Source organism: Otolemur garnettii, unplaced genomic scaffold (genome assembly GCF_000181295.1).
Source record: "Otolemur garnettii isolate 467f Iridium unplaced genomic scaffold, OtoGar3 scaffold00001, whole genome shotgun sequence".
NCBI classification, from domain to species: domain Eukaryota; kingdom Metazoa; phylum Chordata; class Mammalia; order Primates; family Galagidae; genus Otolemur; species Otolemur garnettii.
This window is the reverse complement of record NW_003852396.1, coordinates 24,020,212-24,038,330: the sequence shown is the minus strand read 5'-3', so window position 1 is coordinate 24,038,330 and position 18,119 is coordinate 24,020,212. Positions and strand designations below refer to the sequence as shown.

At 40.7% G+C, this 18,119-nt stretch overlaps 1 protein-coding gene and 1 pseudogene across 1 annotated transcript in view; both read right to left on the bottom strand.

Annotated features, from left to right (window-relative positions):
* Nucleotides 1–5,843: 5,843 nt before the first annotated feature.
* On the bottom strand, nt 5,844–8,207 carry LOC100942115 (annotated as a pseudogene).
* Nucleotides 8,208–8,522: 315 nt separating this feature from the next.
* NARS2 (asparaginyl-tRNA synthetase 2, mitochondrial) overlaps nt 8,523–18,119 on the bottom strand; it is a 160,685-nt gene continuing 151,088 nt past the window's right edge. The window contains exons 12-14 of the mRNA XM_012804174.2: nt 15,428–15,525; nt 13,143–13,169; nt 8,523–9,140 (exon numbers count right to left, since the gene is read on the bottom strand). Coding sequence (XP_012659628.1) covers nt 8,996–9,140; nt 13,143–13,169; nt 15,428–15,525 — 270 coding nt within the window. The 3' untranslated portion in view covers nt 8,523–8,995. The remainder of the gene's footprint in view (nt 9,141–13,142; nt 13,170–15,427; nt 15,526–18,119) is intronic.

Sequence of the window (18,119 nt, the reverse complement as noted above, 5' to 3'; positions counted from 1 at the left end):
ACCTGCCAGCCTTGGTGCATGTGGCCAGCACCATAACCAGTGTGCTACAGGCGCCGAGCCAGGGATATGACTTTTAATAAGAAGTTGTTCTTTTCTTTTTTTCATGAGACTGAGTCTTACTTTGTTCAGTAGAGTGATCTGGCGTCATAGCTCACAGCAACCCCACACTCTTGGGCTCAAGTGATAATGAGAGGTTCTTTAAAACAAGGATCCTAGGAAAACAGCAAACAAGGAATTCTTGTTGAGCCAGTGTGCAGAGAGATATGGGTCAAAGAGTCACAGTTCTAGTTGTGTGTGTACCTGTAGCATTAAAAAACCTTTCTTTGAAAAGTCCATCAAGTTTCTATTCTGGCTCGGTGCCTGTGGCTCAAGCAGCTAAGGCACCAGCCATATACACCTAAGGTGGCGGGTTCGAATCCCCAGCCAGGGCCTGCCAAACAACGATGGCTGCAACCAAAAAATGGCCGGGTGTTGTGGCGGGCGCCTGTAGTCCCAGCTGCTTGGGAGGCTGAGGCAGGAGACTCGCTTGAGCCCAGGAGTTGGAGGTTGCTATGAGCGTGATGCCATGGCACTCTACCCAGGGGGACAGCTTGAGGCTCTGTCTCAAAAAAAAAAAAAAAGTTTCTATTCTCAGAGTATTAATTTGAAAAATCAAAGTTCTATTACTTTGGGGAGGATAATATATAATACCCATAAAAGTACTTTCATCTAACTTTCTATGTACAATTCTGATGATCCTAAGAGGGAGGAGGGCAAATATGATTATAAACTGATTAAAAAAAAAAAACCTGAGGCATAGTAAGCTTAAGTACATTGCTGGGTCTAGGATCCTTTATCACATCTTTGTAGCCCTTGGTGGAGTGCTGTGAATTTGCGGTGATGCCAACCTCAAACTCTTGGGCTCACGGGATCCTCTTGCTGCAGCCTCCTGAGCAGCTTGTACTATAGACGTCCACCATAAGACTCTGCTAGTTTTCCTATTTTTAGTAGAGACAGGGTCTTGCCCTAGCTCAGTTTGGTCTCGAACTCCTGAGCTCAGGCAATCCACCTGCCTGGGCCTCCTGAGGATTGCAGGCATGAGCTGCTGTGCCCTTCATCACATTTTTAATGTGTCTCTTTAATAGAATGTATCTGAGCTCAGTCATCATCTTTCCTTGCATTCTTCAGTTCCTTTTCCCAGAGCAAAAAAAGGAAATTAAAGATCAAAGTGTGTATTTTGTAATACATTCAGTAAACTCTGGGTTTAAGAGGCCAAGATTCTTTGGTTACTATAAAGTTCTGTCTCTAGTTTCTCCGGAAGCTGATGGCAGTGAACTTTATTTGTCTTATTCTCTCTCAATACAGGCAGTTCTTGGGTTACAAATGAGACAGGTTCTGTAGGTTTGTTTTTAAGTTGAATTTGTATGTAAGTTTGAACAGGAACATTTACCTATTACCTGTAATAATCTCTGTTTCTAAGTGCAAGTACTTCAGTCAGGTGTTTGTAACTTGGGACTTATTGTAATAGTCTTCATACATAAGTGCAAGTTGTATCTAAGTTGGATGCTTGTAACTTAGGGACTGCGTGTGTTAGGAATTCCCAATCTTTATAACAAACTAATCTTACATTAAATCAAATGAATTTCAGTAAGACACAAAGAAACCAGGTAGGTCTGCAATATATTGTCTTATGAACTAAGAAAACTAAAAACATTTTATAAACTGTAATATCCAAAAGATACATAGTATTATTAACAATTTATAAATAGTAAAGATGTAGCAGAAAGTGATTTCAGAGACATAAGCTATGTTAATTTAATGATCAGCTGTATGAATGAGTTTAAGAACCACCTAAATTAGATGGCTTCTTTGTAAGGGTCTCCCAGAAATACACACTCCGTGTGTTAATAATGGCTATAAATTCACTAGACTCCAAATTCTGCACAACAGCTAACTGGATCCTCAGCTGATCTGAAGTCAATCCAGGGCTCCTAGCAACAGCAGAATGTCCAGGTTCAGGGAGGGGTATTGACCATAACCTAAGATGCTATCTTATGGAAGTCATACAGAATCATTTTAGTACAGGATGAGTAAGGCTGATTTATGCCCTTTTCTTCATACGTTTCTTTTAGTTGGAAGAAAAACTGGGAACAAATTACAATTAGATATGCTCAGAGTCTCACTTTCTTGCTGTGGATAGAGTGCCATGGTGTGGTAGCTCACTGCAACCTCAAACTCTTGGGCTAAAGCATTCTCTTGCCTCAGCCTCCCAAGTAGCTGGGAGTACAGGCACCCGTCACAACAACCAGCTATTTTCTTTTTTAGAGATGGGGTCTTGCTCAAGCTCAGGCTGGTCTGGAACCCATGAGCTCAGGCAATCTGCCCACTTTGGCTTCCCAGAGTCCTGGGATTACAAGTGTGAGCCACCGCACCCAGCCTATGCTCATCTATTTTCTTTTTATTATACATATTTTAGATTGCAGACTGAATACAAATATTGATCAGAAGCCAAACACCCCACACGTTTCTTACCCAATCAACCCAGGCCAATCTATCTTTCAACTATACATTTTTATGCTCTTACTTTACCACTTATTAAAACAAATATATGAATAAATAGCAACCCAATCCAAATAAGCATCTTTCATCTATAATTAGCTGAACCAAAAGATTTCAAGATGGGTAAAGTTAATCCATCTTACCAATTGCATCTCCAATGCCTGTTCAGTCATGCTTGAAGGCTTAGATTCAATTTATAGAAAACATGAATATCTAACATTGTAAAGGGAGCCTTCTGGCAGATCCTGTCTGACAGGGACACAAGGTCAAACAGTTAGTTTGTTGTTCTGTGACAGTTAAAGGGTCTCTGGACTGGGTCAGAGGGTGGGAGAGTTATGTCTAGATCTGGAATGGATCATTCGGACAATTAAGTTCTTGTCAGACCAAAAAGCATGACAGCAAAACCTCCCCCAGGCAAGAAGACAGCCAGATGGAAAAGAACTCTCTTTCTCCACCTATCTCAAAATTTGAAATGAGAATGGGAATTAAATGATGGAAAAAACATTTCTGAGTTTTAGAATATACTTGGGTTGCTGGGGTTACTATTTTGAGGTAATGTTTTTTCCCCTCTTTGGAAACTCATTACTCCAATTTAAAGTAATACACCCAACTTCATATCACTTTTTTTTTTAAGAGACATGGTCTCACACTGTTGCCCAGATTGGAGTGCAGTGGTATGCTCATAGTTCACTATAATCTTGAACTCCTGGACTCAAGGGATCCTCCTACCTCAGTTTCCCAAGTAGCTGGTTTTATAGGTGTGAACCAATGTGCCTAGCCTTATGTCGCCTTTTAACTCACAAACTGAGCATTCTAATTATTATAGTATAGCCAACACTCAATTATTGAATCCATATTTTTATTCATTATGCACAGACTTAAACAATGCTGTTTTGCATTGAAATATCAGCTGATGGGGCGGTGCCTGTGGCTCAAAGGAGTGGGGCGCTGGCCCCATATACCGGAGGTAGTAGATTTAAGCCCGGCCCCAGCCAGTAACAGCAAAAAAAAAAAAAAAAAAAAAGCAAAAGAAGTATCAGCTGATGTGCAGTTTTTTCCTGCTGATGTTGCCTGAAACTATCAGTTTAGTTTGGGATTTTTATTATCTTTATCTGACATGAGTATTTGTTTTTTATTCAATTATTGGTAAAAGAGAAATAATGAGCCAAAGATGGAAATTATTAGACTTGTCTATGGGTGGCAACTGTTTGGCTTTGACCAGACAGTTGTGTGGAAAGGAAGTATGAAGTTTTAGAATTATACTGCTGAAGACGATCAAAAAGGCAAGAAACAATACACATTTGACGCCTTGAGAAGGAACATTCCCCACCCTTTGTACACACACAGAACAGATTTAAGTCTGTCGTTCAACTTTCAGTGATTTGACTTCACTATACATTTTTTTTTTTTTTTAGAGACAGAGTTTCATTCTGTCACCCTTGGCAGAGTGCCAGGGTGTCACAGCTCACAGCAACCTCCAGCTCTTGGGCTTAGGCGATTCTCTTGTCTCAGCCTCCCAAGTAGCTGGGACTACAGGTGCCTGCCACGCCTGGCTATTTTTTGTTGCAGTTTGGCCGGGGCTGGGTTTGAACCTGCCACCCTCAGTATATGGGGCCCGGCGCCCTACTCACTGAGCCACAGGTGCCACCCACTATACATTTTTTGAGAACTAGTATATATTAAAATAGGGAACTGTGTGTGATCTAAAGGTTGGACTTTAATAGTAATAATCTTCAATAATAATTATTATGTCCAGCACAGATTCACAGAAGAGATAGAAGGATCCCATCTACTTCAAACTGACAGTTCTACAGATGAAAAAACTAGAGGCTGCAAAGGCTATTTTACTTGGCTAATGCTGTATAGCTAAATGCATGGTAGGGCTGTGTGCAGACGTGAGATTTCTCTAACTCTGTATTATTTCCATCATTGTTATTATGGATGCCCTACTACTATGTTAACATCACAAGTCTATCTGTTTCCTCAAAAGTCATGGGAGACAGCTGGGTGTGATGACTCATGCCTGTAATCCCAGCACTTTTGGAAGCTTAGGTGGGTAAATTGCTTGAGTTCAGGGATTCAAGACCAGCCTGAACAAGAGTTAAGACTCCATATCTACTAAAAAAAAAAAAAAAAAAATTAGCCAGCCATTGTGGTAGGTGCCTGTAATCCCAGCTACTTGGGAGGCTGAGGCAACAGGATCACTTAAGCCCAAGAGTTTGAGGTTGCTGTGAGCTAAGATGCCATGGCACTCTACCCAGATTGACAGAATGAGACTCTGTCTCGAAAAAAAAAATCACGAAGGCATGATTCTTGGTAGACTTGTGATGTGCTCTGGATGTTTGGTCCCTGAAAATCTCATGTTGGAATCTGATCCCCAGTGTTGGAGATGAAGCCTGGTGGCAGGTGTCTGGGCCATGGGGACAGATCCCTCAAGAATGGCTTGCTGCCACCCATGATGAGAGCCAGTTGTTTAGAAGCTGGGCACCACCTTCTTTCTGTTGTGTCTGTCCTTGTCATGTGACACTCATGCTTTCCCTTTGCCTTCTGCCTTGACTGAAAGCTCCTTGAAGCCCTCACCAAAAGTAGATGCTGGCACCATGCTTGTGTAGCTTATAGAACCATGACCCCTAAATAGCTTTTCTTTCTTTTTCATTTTTTAAAAAATTATTTAAAACCTTTATTAACAGGTGTTTGCAGTTTGTTGACTTTTTGGAAAAAATCAAGTTGTAAACTTTTATTAGAAATTAAAAATGAAGTTCTTAAAAATCTCAACTTGACCAGATATAAAACAATTTAAAAACCTTTAAAAGCATATTGAGAAAAACCAGGCTTTAAAAAAAAAAGTTTGTTATTACCAAAAAAGACTTCTTTAGGTAAAAATAATAAAAACCCCATGCTGCATAGATGATGCAGATAGTTCTAGTTATCTGGTCAGTGGGCAAAAAGCAAGCACTTAAGGTCTTTAGGGCCAATCTTTAGTTCACTTCTTACTGTTGGAATTTCATATTCGTTTTTTTCCAGCTTTTATTTATTTAGTTTTTATTAAATCATAGCAGTGTACATTAATACTATCATGGGGTATGGGGTACAGTGTGCTGTTTCTATATACAGTATGAAATACTTTCATCCAACTGGTTAACATAGCCTTCATGTCCTTTTCTTAGTTATTGTGTTAAGACGTTTATATTCTACATTTAGAGAGAATCACATGTACCCTTATAAGATGAACCATAGGTGTGATCCCACCAATCACCCTCCCTCCACCCACGCTCTACTCCCCTCTCCCCATGTTCCTGGGATAAAATTGGGTTATAGCTCTCCAATGAAAGTTATAAATTAGTTTCATAGTGGGGCTGAGTACATTGGATACTTTTTCTTCCATTCTTGAGATACTTTGCTTGTTGGATGACTAAACAGGATGGTGGTAGAGACCGTCAGCCCCGCCCTGCTCAGCCTCGGGAGCGGACCAGTTCTCAGCTGGTGGATCGGCTGCTTTTGTCTCTTTGCCATCTTGTGGTTTAGGCTTTTCTGGGCGTCTGCGTGGGTAATTGAAGTTGTGACGGTACCGACATTGAGCGGCTGCTGACCTTGGGTCTCATCTCCTTGATTCTCTTTATCCTCTTCATTGCCGTCCTCTCTGGGCTGTCTTTGGCGAGGAGGGCCCCTGCGGAATCGTGGTCTATAACTCCATACATATTCTGTCTTGCTGGTCTCCCTTGTTCTCCTGCTCCCTGGTTGTCAGCACTTCCATCACTTCTCGCTGCACAGGAGGGTTGGAATACTGTGGTCAACACCCATAGCTCCGCAGTAGTACGGTGGGAACCTTCGCCTGTGGCAGGGCCGGTGTTGTTGGGCCTGGCCTTCAGGAGCGCTCTCCAACCCGCCTTCTCCCCCCTACTATTCTGGTAATTCTGCGGGTAATTGCGTGGAGGTCCCTGCGATGTGGATAGCACCTAATAATGGTTGTGATCTGCTGCGTATTTACTGCCTTGAACTGGAACTCCGCAGGGTCTGTGACACTTGCTGCCTCCGCACCCTTATCTCCTTCAACAACATCAAACTCCAGGTTCCCTCCATCTCCTACGCTGGGAAGGTGCTTCCTGGGGTTATTCTTTATGGCAGTCTGCTGTACAAATACATCTTCCTTGGTGTCATTCCTGTTGATGACACCATATCCATTTCTTACATGAACCATTTTACTGTTCCCAAAACCTTGGTTGCAATGGCCCTCTTGTCCCCGCTGGCAGGCGCCGCTGATGTGAGGCCACCCGGGCCACCGCTCCCTGCGCTGCTGCCGTAGTGCTGGGCTTGGTGTCGGCAGTGCTGAGGGCGGGGGTGGCTGCCAGGTCTGGGCCTCGCGGCTCAGGGTTGCGGTGATGGTGACTGGGGCAGCTCAGGGAGGGTTGCGGTGATGGTGACTGGGGCAGCTCAGGGTTGCGGTGATAGTGACTAGGGCTGCTCACGGTTGCGGTGATAGTGACTAGGGCTGCTCACGGTTGCGGTGATGGTGATGCAGTAAGGGTTGCGGTGATGGTGACTGGGGCTGCTCACGGTTGCGGTGATGGTGATGCAGTGATGGTGACGCAGTGATGGTGACTGGGGCAGCTCAGGGTTGTGGTGATGGTGACTGGGGCTGCTCACAGTTGCAGTGATGGTGACGCAGTGATGGTGACTGGGGCAGCTCAGGGTTGTGGTGATGGTGACTGGGGCTGCTTAGGGTTGCGGTGATGGTGACTGGGGCTGCTCATGGTTGCGGTGATGGTGATGCAGTGAGGGTTGCGGTGATGGTGACTGGGGCTGCTCGGGGTTGCGGTGATGGTGACTGGGGCAGCTCAGGGTGGCGGTGATGGTGACTGGGGCAGCTCAGGGTTGCGGTGATGGTGACTGGGGCAGCTCAGGGTTGCGGTGATGGTGACTGGGGCAGCTCAGGGTTGCGGTGATGGTGACTGGAGCAGCTCAGGGTTGCGGTGATGGTGACTGGGGCTGGCTGCGGCTCCTCCCGATGTGATGGTAACTAGGCTGGCGGCGGTGGGGCTACTCAGAGCTGTCTGGGGTCCGCTCTCTGCTCCCGCTACCAGTCGAACTCCTAAATTACTTTTCTTTATAACCGCCGCCTCAGATATTTTCTTTATAGCAACCCAAATGGACTAATACATCTTGGAAACTGTAGGGCTTCCAGGTTCTAGGTCTGTGAATGTCTGTGGCCCTTATTCCACACAATTAATATGGTATCTGGTAAAGTAAGACTTGAAGCTACAAATTTCCTATGGGTCCACATATAGAACTCCATGACAACTAAAAGGCTAAAGTTTTTAAAAAGTTTGTGTAGCATTTCAGTTTTAAACACACACATATATATACACTTTCATGTAATTACTTATCAACTCTATGAGGAAAATGATGCTTGAGCTCATGCAGAATAAATAACTTGTCCAAAGTGCTAGAGCTGGAAAGTCTCAAACTCCCACATCAATGCCTCTCCCCCCCATTTTGCAGTTTATGGCCAGGGCCAGGTTTGAACCCACCACCTCCAGTATATGGAGCTGGTGCCCTACTCCTTTGAGCCACAGGCGCCGCCCAATGCCCCTTTTTACTCTAATAGAGCACGCTGCTTTTTTTCTCTAGAATTATCCAATCCTTTAGGCTTACCACATTTCCATCTTCATCCTAGATTGAAAATACTTTCCTTCCAAATTTTACTTCCTAGGAAAGGACCAAATGGAATTTAAAACTATAACTTTTTTCTCTAGGTGTTAATTAAAAATCTATTTTTTATTAATGATTAAAGAAATAATAAACATCTAATATAAACTAATTATAACACAGCAGTGGTTAAGAGTTTAAACAGTTATTGTAATATCTCACTAGCTTTTATAACTAAAGAGAAACCTTTATTAAATGTAATTTTTTCTAAGAAGATTTCAATTCAGAATAGCAACTTCATTAAATTAATTAAGACCTTAAAAATAAGTAATTTTTTCTTCTGAAATGTTTAGTAAAACACTAAGAATAAGATTGGCATTTAGCACAGATTAAATGGCAGGAGAAAAAAGATCAACAATTTATTGTTAGCTACTAGTTGGTGCTCTAACGTTACACAGGGAAAAGTGATATAATGATTAAAGACAAAGTAAAATAGACTGTGTCCCATTTTAGAGTTTGAAAGGATCTTTGAAACCATCTAGTTCAATTTCCTTTCTTCTTAGTTGAGGTAATAGATTTCAGAGTCCACTTGCTGTAAGTACCTCTTCTTGAGGAAGTTCATACTTCCAAGAAATGCAATCAACTTTCTAAGAAAATCATGATCGCTTTTATTTTTCATGTGTTACATCTTGTGGTGTGACAATTACATACTGAAATCTGCATTTCTAAAATCTAAACGCGCATTCTCCTATGTGCATATTCATATGCAGTGCCTCTGCATTGGGGTGTCTTTTCTTAACCAATCTTCCAGCTATAAAAGACAAGAATGAGTAAACCTTGGAAAAGGGATAACATCTTTGATATTTTCAACTCCCAAGATGCACTGCAGGTAGCGTTCAAATCCCATCCCAAAACCTCCATGTGGCACAGATCCAAATCGACGAAGGTCCAGATACCTGTTTTTTAAAAAACAGACAATCATCACCTATAAATGCTGTATGAGACCAAATGTTATGATTAGAAATTATGTTTTAAAAGTCTTTTGCAGTCATTTGCTATTGTCCACACCACAGTGGTAGATCAGTCTTTCTCCTCCACAGATGATGGAAACAAAAAGTTAAAGTAATCTCATTTATCCAAGGTTACCCAGAATCCTGCCACTGGGTCATGGGCTCTGGTCATTTGATCCTTTTAAAGTTATTTATGCATTTACGTACAGAAAACTTCTCATGAGGCTACCAAAAATTTTCTATAGCTTTACTAGTTTTCTTGAAAATACATTCCTCTTCTATTTCTTGGCATAGATTAACCATTATCATTGGTTAATAATAATGCCTTTTTCTTACCAAAATCAGATTGTTCAATAAACAGAGGAGAGTGAAGAGTTTTGCTTGATACATCACAAAAAGATATCCCCTAGATTAAAATACAGGCTGCAACAGGGCAGAAACTGTGTTTCTTTTAACTTTTTATCTCCAGGGAATGCTCAAGAGTAGGTGCTTACTTACTACACAAAGATTTGAGGCATAGGCTCTGCACCTGTGGCTCAAGTGGCTAAGGCGCCAGCCACATACACCTAAGGTGGTGGGTTTGAATCCAGCTCGGGACCACCAAACAACAATCATGGCTGCAACCAAAAAATAGCCAGGCATTGTGGCGGGCGTCTGTGGTCCCAGCTACTTGGGAGGCAGAGGCAGGAGACTCGCTTGAGTCTAGGAGTTGACGGTTGCTGTGAGCTGTGATGCCACAGCACTCTACCCAGGGTAACAGCTTGAGGCTCTGTCTCAAAAAATAAAGAAAGAAAGAAAGAAGGATTTGAGGCACAAAAATATATTCTTGAGGGCCCAAACTAGGAGAAACCTCCAGTTCTTTGCTTCAGGCCTACCGAAGATGTCCAGAATCATTTCTCTGGCAGGCCAGACAGACTCTGAAACCCATCCATTCATATCCTATTCCCACGTCAGGCAATATGGTTAGAAAATGGCACAGCCAACTCTGATTCTAATATACCGGCATTAAAGTTATTTTAGGAAGGAAATATGTCATTTGGTGAGGAAATTCTTGAGTCACAAAGGTTTAAAAAGTGTAGAGGCTGAGTGCAGTGGTGCATACTTGTAATCAAAGCATTCTGGGAGGCTGAGGCACGTGGATTACCTGAGCTCAGGAGTTTGAGACCAGCCTAAGCAAGAGAGATACTCCGTCTAAAAACATAACTAGGGCTTGTGGTGGGCGCCTCTAGTCCCAGCTACTTGGGAGGCTGAGGCAAAAGAATCACTTGAGCCCAAGAGTTTGAGGTTGCTGCCGAGCTAACCCCAGCACTCTACTGAGGGCGACAGAGTGAGACTGTCTAAAACAAACAAACAAATAAACAAAGTGTAGAGCTGCTTGAATGATTGTAAAATCAGTTCCCCAAGAAGACGTAAGTGCCACAGCTGATAGCCATTTGGCTCCTCTAGCACAAAGACTGACTATCACCTATTTCCCCACAATTAATAACAGCTACATATATTGGTATTTTAGGCAGTTAAGACTAAGTACCTATCTTTTAAAAATAAAGATGAATTCCAACAAATGAGCTGTAACCAGATGAGAAGATAATATGACAGAGGTATCTATCCAGTATAAAACTTCAGATGAGTAAGAAAGACAAGGAAAAATTGAAAGAACTTATTCTTGACTAATTTAAATGCTCAGTAACCATATTAAGTTTACATGGCATGGGGAAGAGCATACTTTAGTAACAAAATAAGAATAAGAGCACACTAAACTATGTGTCAAACACACCTGGAGGATCTTAGGGGCTGCTAGAAGGTCGAGCAATGGTTTTAGATGGGTCCAAATTTCTCATACATTGACGTCAAAACACTAGTCTGAATACCTGTAAATTGAGTTCTGCAGAGGGATTCAGTTTTTATCATTTTTCTTGGTCTTTGCTTTAATAGGTAAAAAAATCCACTTCTAAGAAAAAAGTTTCTAATGTACATGTATTTGTTTGATTGTAGTTAAAGTGATTCTAGGGTAGCCAGATTATAGAAGAGATACTACAAAATCTGTGGAACTAGTTACAAATTTTATCTGCATATGGCATGTAGAAATAGGAAGTGAGTAATTTCTTACACTCCTGGGGTGGCTGCTCCCCATTAGCAGAGATCACACATGTGAAAGTTTCTAAGGTCCCTGGTACCTCTGATATGCTATAATTACCACATAAAAAGGAAGCAAATTCAGATGGTAAATATTTATATTTGGAGATCTTAGAAATTTGAAGACTTTCATTGGGAAAAGAATACTACTAAAATGATTAATAAAGACTAAAAAAGGCCTAAACTTCTTTAACCAATGGCTAAAATTTATATTTAGGCTAGTTTTTATGCGCCATAATATTATCTCACAGACAGAATCTGAAGCAAAATGCATAAAGCTGCTCATTCAGGGTCATTTGCCTAACAGCAAGACTTAGAACAAAGGAAACTAGCATTTACTGAGGGTAGATACTTAATCTGTATTGTTTCATTTCATCTTCCCAATAACCTGGTAAAGTAGATAGTATCATTCTATTTTGTAACCAAGAAAGCCAAGACTCAGAAAGATTAAGTATGCCTAACATCATTACTGGCCAATACAAGGCTTTCAAAGGCCATTATGGGAATCCAATTTTAACCTTTTTGCATCTCTGAAACCTACCTCCTTCCTTATAAAAAGGCAAGGGTATAACTTGCCACTTTCCTTCTCTAGAGGACAGCAAAAGGATATTATTGATATTATGCAAAAATCCTGAAGAAGTGATATTCTAGAAGTAAAAATACATGATCTGTATATATGGAAAAAAATTTGCAGAAAGAGTCTGCAGAAGGAAAATCAGAACAACTCTGAGGAAGTAAATGTATGAGTAGAGACGGGTGGTCTTCCCTAAGAAGCTTAGATTTCTACAGTTCATGAAGACCTGAGGGATCACGTAGCTCAAGTCTCTGATTTCATACCTAAGGAGATTTTTGTTTGTTTAGAGATAGGATCCACCGAGGCTGGAGTGTAGTGTTCAGTCATAGCCTACTATAACCTCGAACTCCTGGGCTCAAGCAATCCTCCTGGCTTTGCCTCCTGAGCAGCTGGGATCACAGGTCTGTGCCCCTGTCCCCAGCTAATTTTTCTTATTTGTAACAATGGGGTCTTGCTATGTTGCCCATGCTGGTCTTGAACTCCTGGGTTTAAGTGATCCTCTTGCCTTGGCCTACTAGAGTGTGGAATTATAGGAGTGAGCCAATGCACTTGACAAGAAACTGAAGCACAGTGGTCAAGAGCAAAGGTTTTTGATTCAGAGAGATCAGGTCCCAGTGCCACGCTTCTACCAGTGTAATATTGGTTAAGTTCATTATCGAGGCTTCAGACCTAGAGGACTAATAAAAAGGGATTAGTAATAGTACCTAACTCACAGAGTGTTGTGATATTACATGAAATAATATAAACATTTTAACATAGTTATTTGACACATAATAATTACATGGTAGCTATTAATATTACCATTTTTTAAAAACCCAAAGAGTAATTTTCTGAGACTTCCTCCGCCCCCTTTGTCTTTCACTGTTCTTTTTTTTTTCTTTTGAGACAGAGTCTCACTTTGTCCCCCTCCATAGAGTGCTGTGGCATCAGCTCACAGCAGCCTCAAACTTTTTTTTGAGACAGAGTCTCAAGCTGTCGCCCTGGGTAGAGTGCTGTGGACCTGCCAGCCTTGGTGTATGTGGCTGGCGCCCTACCCACTGAGCTATGGGCGCCGCCTGCCCGGCTATTTTTAGAGGTGGAGTCTCACTATTGCTTAGGTTGGTCTCAAACTCCGGAGCTCAAGCAGTCTACCTGCCTTGGCCTCATTAGAGTGCTAGGATTACAGGTGATTACAGGAAATTCTTCTAGGCAACACTCAGACAAGCAGCTAGAATATAAATTATTGGAGACCACATCCTTACCATTGGTAGACTTCGTTAAGTCGTGATCTGCAAAAGGAAAATAAAATTCTTTCAGGGAATGGCAATAAGATAATTATATTAACCATTAAACATTTTATTCTGAGTTGTATGCAAAGAGCTCCTTATGAAGAAGTACACAACAAAGTCTGTGCTCTCAAATAACATATATATAGTCGAAGAGTTGAAAGGTTAATAGTAAGTTAACCAACAGCCCAACATATTGTCAAATAAGTGGATTAGAGAACAAATGCTATAGAACAAAAATATGATCCAAAGCCCAAAAGAAGAGAGTCATCAGAGATCAGCTTATTGTACTGTGACGTAAGAAAAGCACTATTATTACGAGGCCAGGTTGTTGGGAGGCCTACACAGCCATGGAACACACAGACATAACTTTCTACAACATTAAAACAATAATATAGATTCTGAGGCTGCCTCCCAACGAAAGATAAATTTGGGTATTAGGTAAACATTTAATGTTATGAGGAAAGGTTTCCTAAAGGAAGGAAGCAAGCAAAGAAAACAGACCAATTAATCTTTCAACAGATGAAGTTTCATGCCATGTATGATTTTTATTGTGCTTTAAAAAAAGCTCATCAAATCCTCAGATTTCCACCTAAAGAGTAACTTTCCCTTCAATTTCACAACTTTCCCAGGACCTTTTAACATGACAGTAATTAATTAAAGAGTTAGTAGAATGATACAAATAGTCTTCCCCAAACCTATTTACCCCCTTTCTTTTGGATCCTAACCCAATAGAGCAGTTCTGATGACTGGGATTATGAAACTAAGCCACCCAGGAGATTTACAGGTTGGGATCTTGGGAAAGCATCAACTTTTAAAGCATTTCTCCATTAGGGAAAGAAGGCCTTACGAATGGCTAGTTTAACAGGACTTTTTCTTTTTTTTTTTTTGAGACAGAGCCTCAAGCTGTCCCCCTGGGTAGAGTGCCGTGGCATTACAGCTCACAGCAACCTCCAACTCCTGGGCTCAAGCGAGTCTCCTGCCTCCGCCTCCCAAGTAGCTGGGACCACAGGCGCCCGCCACAACGCCCGGCTATTTTTTGGTTGCAGCCGTCATTGTTGTTTTGGCGGGTCCGGGCTGGGGATTCGAACCCGCCACCTTAGGTGTACGTGGCTGGCGCCTTAGCCGGTTGAGCTATAGGCGCCGAGCCAACAGGACTTTTTCAAACAGTTATGGCTTTTCCAGAAACTGTGAAACTCAGTATTATCTGGAGAGAAGGATTAAGCATACAGACATGGCAACATTATTATTATTTTTTAAATGTCTGGCACAGTAAAAGTAGAAATCATGGAAAAACAGAGGCTCATAACCTTGGTTAGTTTAGGAAGTCATTAAGGTTTGTTGGCAGACAAGCATATACAGGAGTGGAAGTTCAATCAGAAACATGATTCCCTACTTCCCATCTCCAAAACATTCTGTATGTGCTTATGGATTCATTTCCCAGGTCTCAAACAACAAATACAGTTATTCAAATAGCTAAATCAAAACCCTGACATAGTAGAGAACTCAAGGATGGAAAATGTGCTTATTCTAAATGCTCGCTTAGCAGAAATTTTTAGTAGTTTTATTTCCCTACCGTATCCTATCCCTAGTTCAGAGTCTGTCTTTAAGTCCCCATAGGACCCTACCATTCAAAACTGAGAATAAGGATGGTGCCTGTGGCTCAGTGGGTAGGGCACCTGCCCCATATATCAAGGGTGGTGGGTTCAAACCTGGCCCCAGCCAAACTGCAACAAAAAATAGCCAGGTGTTGTGGCGGGTGCCTGTAGTCCCAGCTACTCGGGAGTCTGAGGCAAGAGAATTGCCTAAACCCAGGAGTTGGAGGTTGCTGTGAGCTGTGATGCCATGGCATTCTACTGAGGGTGATAAAGTGAGACTCTATCTCAAAAAAAACCCAAACTGAGAATAAACAGAAGATACAGATAAGAGGATAATGTAGGACAAGTTTTAAGGGAGAAATCTTCTTCCTTGTGTTATTATTAACTTTTTATAAAAATACTTTCCATAGGGAAAGATATGCACAAGTAGGGGGCAGACATCCTTGTGGGCTTTTCATGTAACAGTTCTAATCTTTAAGACATGGAAAGTGAGACAGGCTGAATAACAACTTGTTCATGGTGACACAGAATCTGAGATCCAGGTCTGGACTGTAGAGGCCAGAGGCTGTAATTTTTTTTTTTTTTTCCTCTCTGTTACTGTGTCATGATCATCTGTGAAAGCCTCAACCCAGACTTTTTAATTGTGTTTCTTTTAGGTCTGACCTGGCCAAGCGCTGCTCTAAGACATGGTACCGTTCCTCCCTGAGGCTTCCTCCACAGAGTTCCCCAACTCCAGGAACCAGAAGATCAACAGCAGCAACCTAGAAAGAAACAAAAATCATTAGCATTATATTTTCAGGTAATTCCAATGGTAAGCTTCTTGAGCAAGCAGAACTTTTAATATTTTGACAACTAGATGTTTAACTGCCTACCAGAATCTTACTCATTTTTTTTTTTTTTTGAGATAGAACCTCAAGCTGTCGCCCTGGGTAGAGTGCTGTGGCATCACAGCTCACAGCAACCTCCATTTCCTGGGCCTAAGCGATTCTCTTGCCTCAGCCTCCCAAGTAGCTGGGAATACAGGCATCTGCCACAATGCCTGGCTATTTTTTTGGTTGTAGTTGTCGTTGTTTGGCAGGCCCAGGCTGGATTCAAACCTGCCAGCCCTGGTGTATGTGACTGGTGCCTTAGCCGCGTGAGCTACAGGCACTGAGCCAGAATCTTACTCATTTTATCCATGCTCCTTGTTTCAGTGTCAAAAAAGTTTTAATAGTATCTTTTAAATAAATACTATATATGCTACACAAATTGCAGGTGGGCAGTTTCCTCTCTCTTCTGTCACCATTTGTGGGGTATATACTTTATCTTCACAAATGTGAGATAAAGTTAATTATACAATGTAGAAAGTATTAAAAATTATGAAATATTAAAAATCACCTATCATCACACAGAAGCAATTACATTTTGGCGTATTTTCTTTCAGGTTTTCTTTTTTCCTTATACATTTAAAAAGAGCCTGTTAGAGATCAAGTTACATATAAAAATTTATCATACCTAGTGCTATATAGTTAATATTTATCCTATGTCAGTAAAATACTTTATACATTTACTCTTTTAATAGAGGCATAGTTTATTGCTTAGAATTATTATAATCTCTCCAGGCACAGTGGCTCACGTCTGTAATCCTAACATTTTGGGAGGCTGAGGTGGATGGCTTGCTTGAGCTCAGGAGTTTGAGACCAACCTAAGCAAGAATGAGACCCCGTCTCTATTAAAAGTAGAAAAATTGGCTAGGAATTATGGCTAGAGCCTATAGTCTCAGTTATTTGGGAGGCTGAGGCAAAAGGACTGCTTGAGCTCAGGAGTTTGGGTTACTGTGACTATGATGCCATGGCACTCTACCAGGGCAACAAATGTGACTCTGTCTCAAAAAAAAGATTATTATAATTTATTTAGCTGCTTTCTTTTTTTTGTTGAACATCTCAGTGTGTGTGTGTAATTTTGTTTGTTTTCTTTTATAAATAATGTGGCAATGGAGTTTTCTTTAATTTGTAGTATTTTGTTAGGACATATAAAATAAGTTCTGTTTATCAAAGAAGTATAAACTGAAGGAACAAGATATCACTTTAGAGTTATCAAAATGTCAATGATAAGAAAACAACACAAATAATATATTAAAAGATAAGAGAATGAATAAACCAATACTCTTGTACACTTGATATAATGTTTCTGGTCAGTAATTTGACAATGATAATCAAAAGCCTTAAAAATGCAATATGCTTTGGTTATGCTCAGCAATAACTGTTATTGCTGAGGAATATAGGAACTGGCCTTAACAAAATCATCAAAGATGCAAGAAAGATTAACACATAGGACATTTATTATGGCATTATTTACGATGACAAAAATTTCAAATGTACACCAACAGGTAACTATTAAACCAATTTTAGACGTGGATAGAAAAAAGACTGAGATTTACGTGAGATATTAATTGTGCTGCCACTGTGATAAGGAATATGAATATTTTAAAATTGTTTTCTTTTCTCTCAATTGTATTTTCTTATTTTCTACAGTAAAGATGTATTCTACTTTTATGCTAGAAAAAAAAACCTTTTAACAGGAGAAAATGATAGCTTGATATTTTAACTTGTATTTCTTTAATTACTAGTAATATTTAATTTTTGAAAATGTTTATTTGCTATCTGTATTATTTAGTCATTTGCCAATTCTTTATTTTAGGCTAGTAGGTATTTTTTAAACCCAAGAATTTGTAGGTACAAAACCAAGAAAGATATTACAGCAGCAAAGGAAAAACCAGGAATCCATAAAACCCATTTTAATCTTTAAATGTCACATTACACTGTAAAGGTTTTTTCTTAAACTTTGCCTCACTTTGCCACTAAGCCATCCCCTAGTTTTGATTTCAGAACTTCTGATTGAGATATACTTTATAAATAATTAAGGTTAACAGCTTGGTGCCCATAGCACAGTGGTTATGGTGCCGGCCACATGTACCGAGGCTGAAGGGTTCAAACCCAGCTGGGGCCAGCTAAACAACAATGACAACTGCAACAAAAAAATAGCCAGGCATCGTGGTGGGCGCCTGTAGTCCCAACTACTTAGCTACTTGGGAGGCTGAGGCAAGAGAATTAAGTCCAAGAGTATGAGGTTGCTGTGAGCTGTGACGCCATGGTATTCTACCCAGGGTGACATAATGAGACTCTGTATCAAAAAAAAATTTTTTTTAAGATTAATAAAGAACTAAAAAAAAAAGAATAATTCATGAATGTGCCCCAAATGCTGTATACTTTATTCTCATTATAATATCATTAAAGAGAAAACATTAGCTACGATTTTTATCACTAGGCTGAGCGAGAGAGAACAAATTCACTAATGGTTTTTTTTTTTTTTTTTT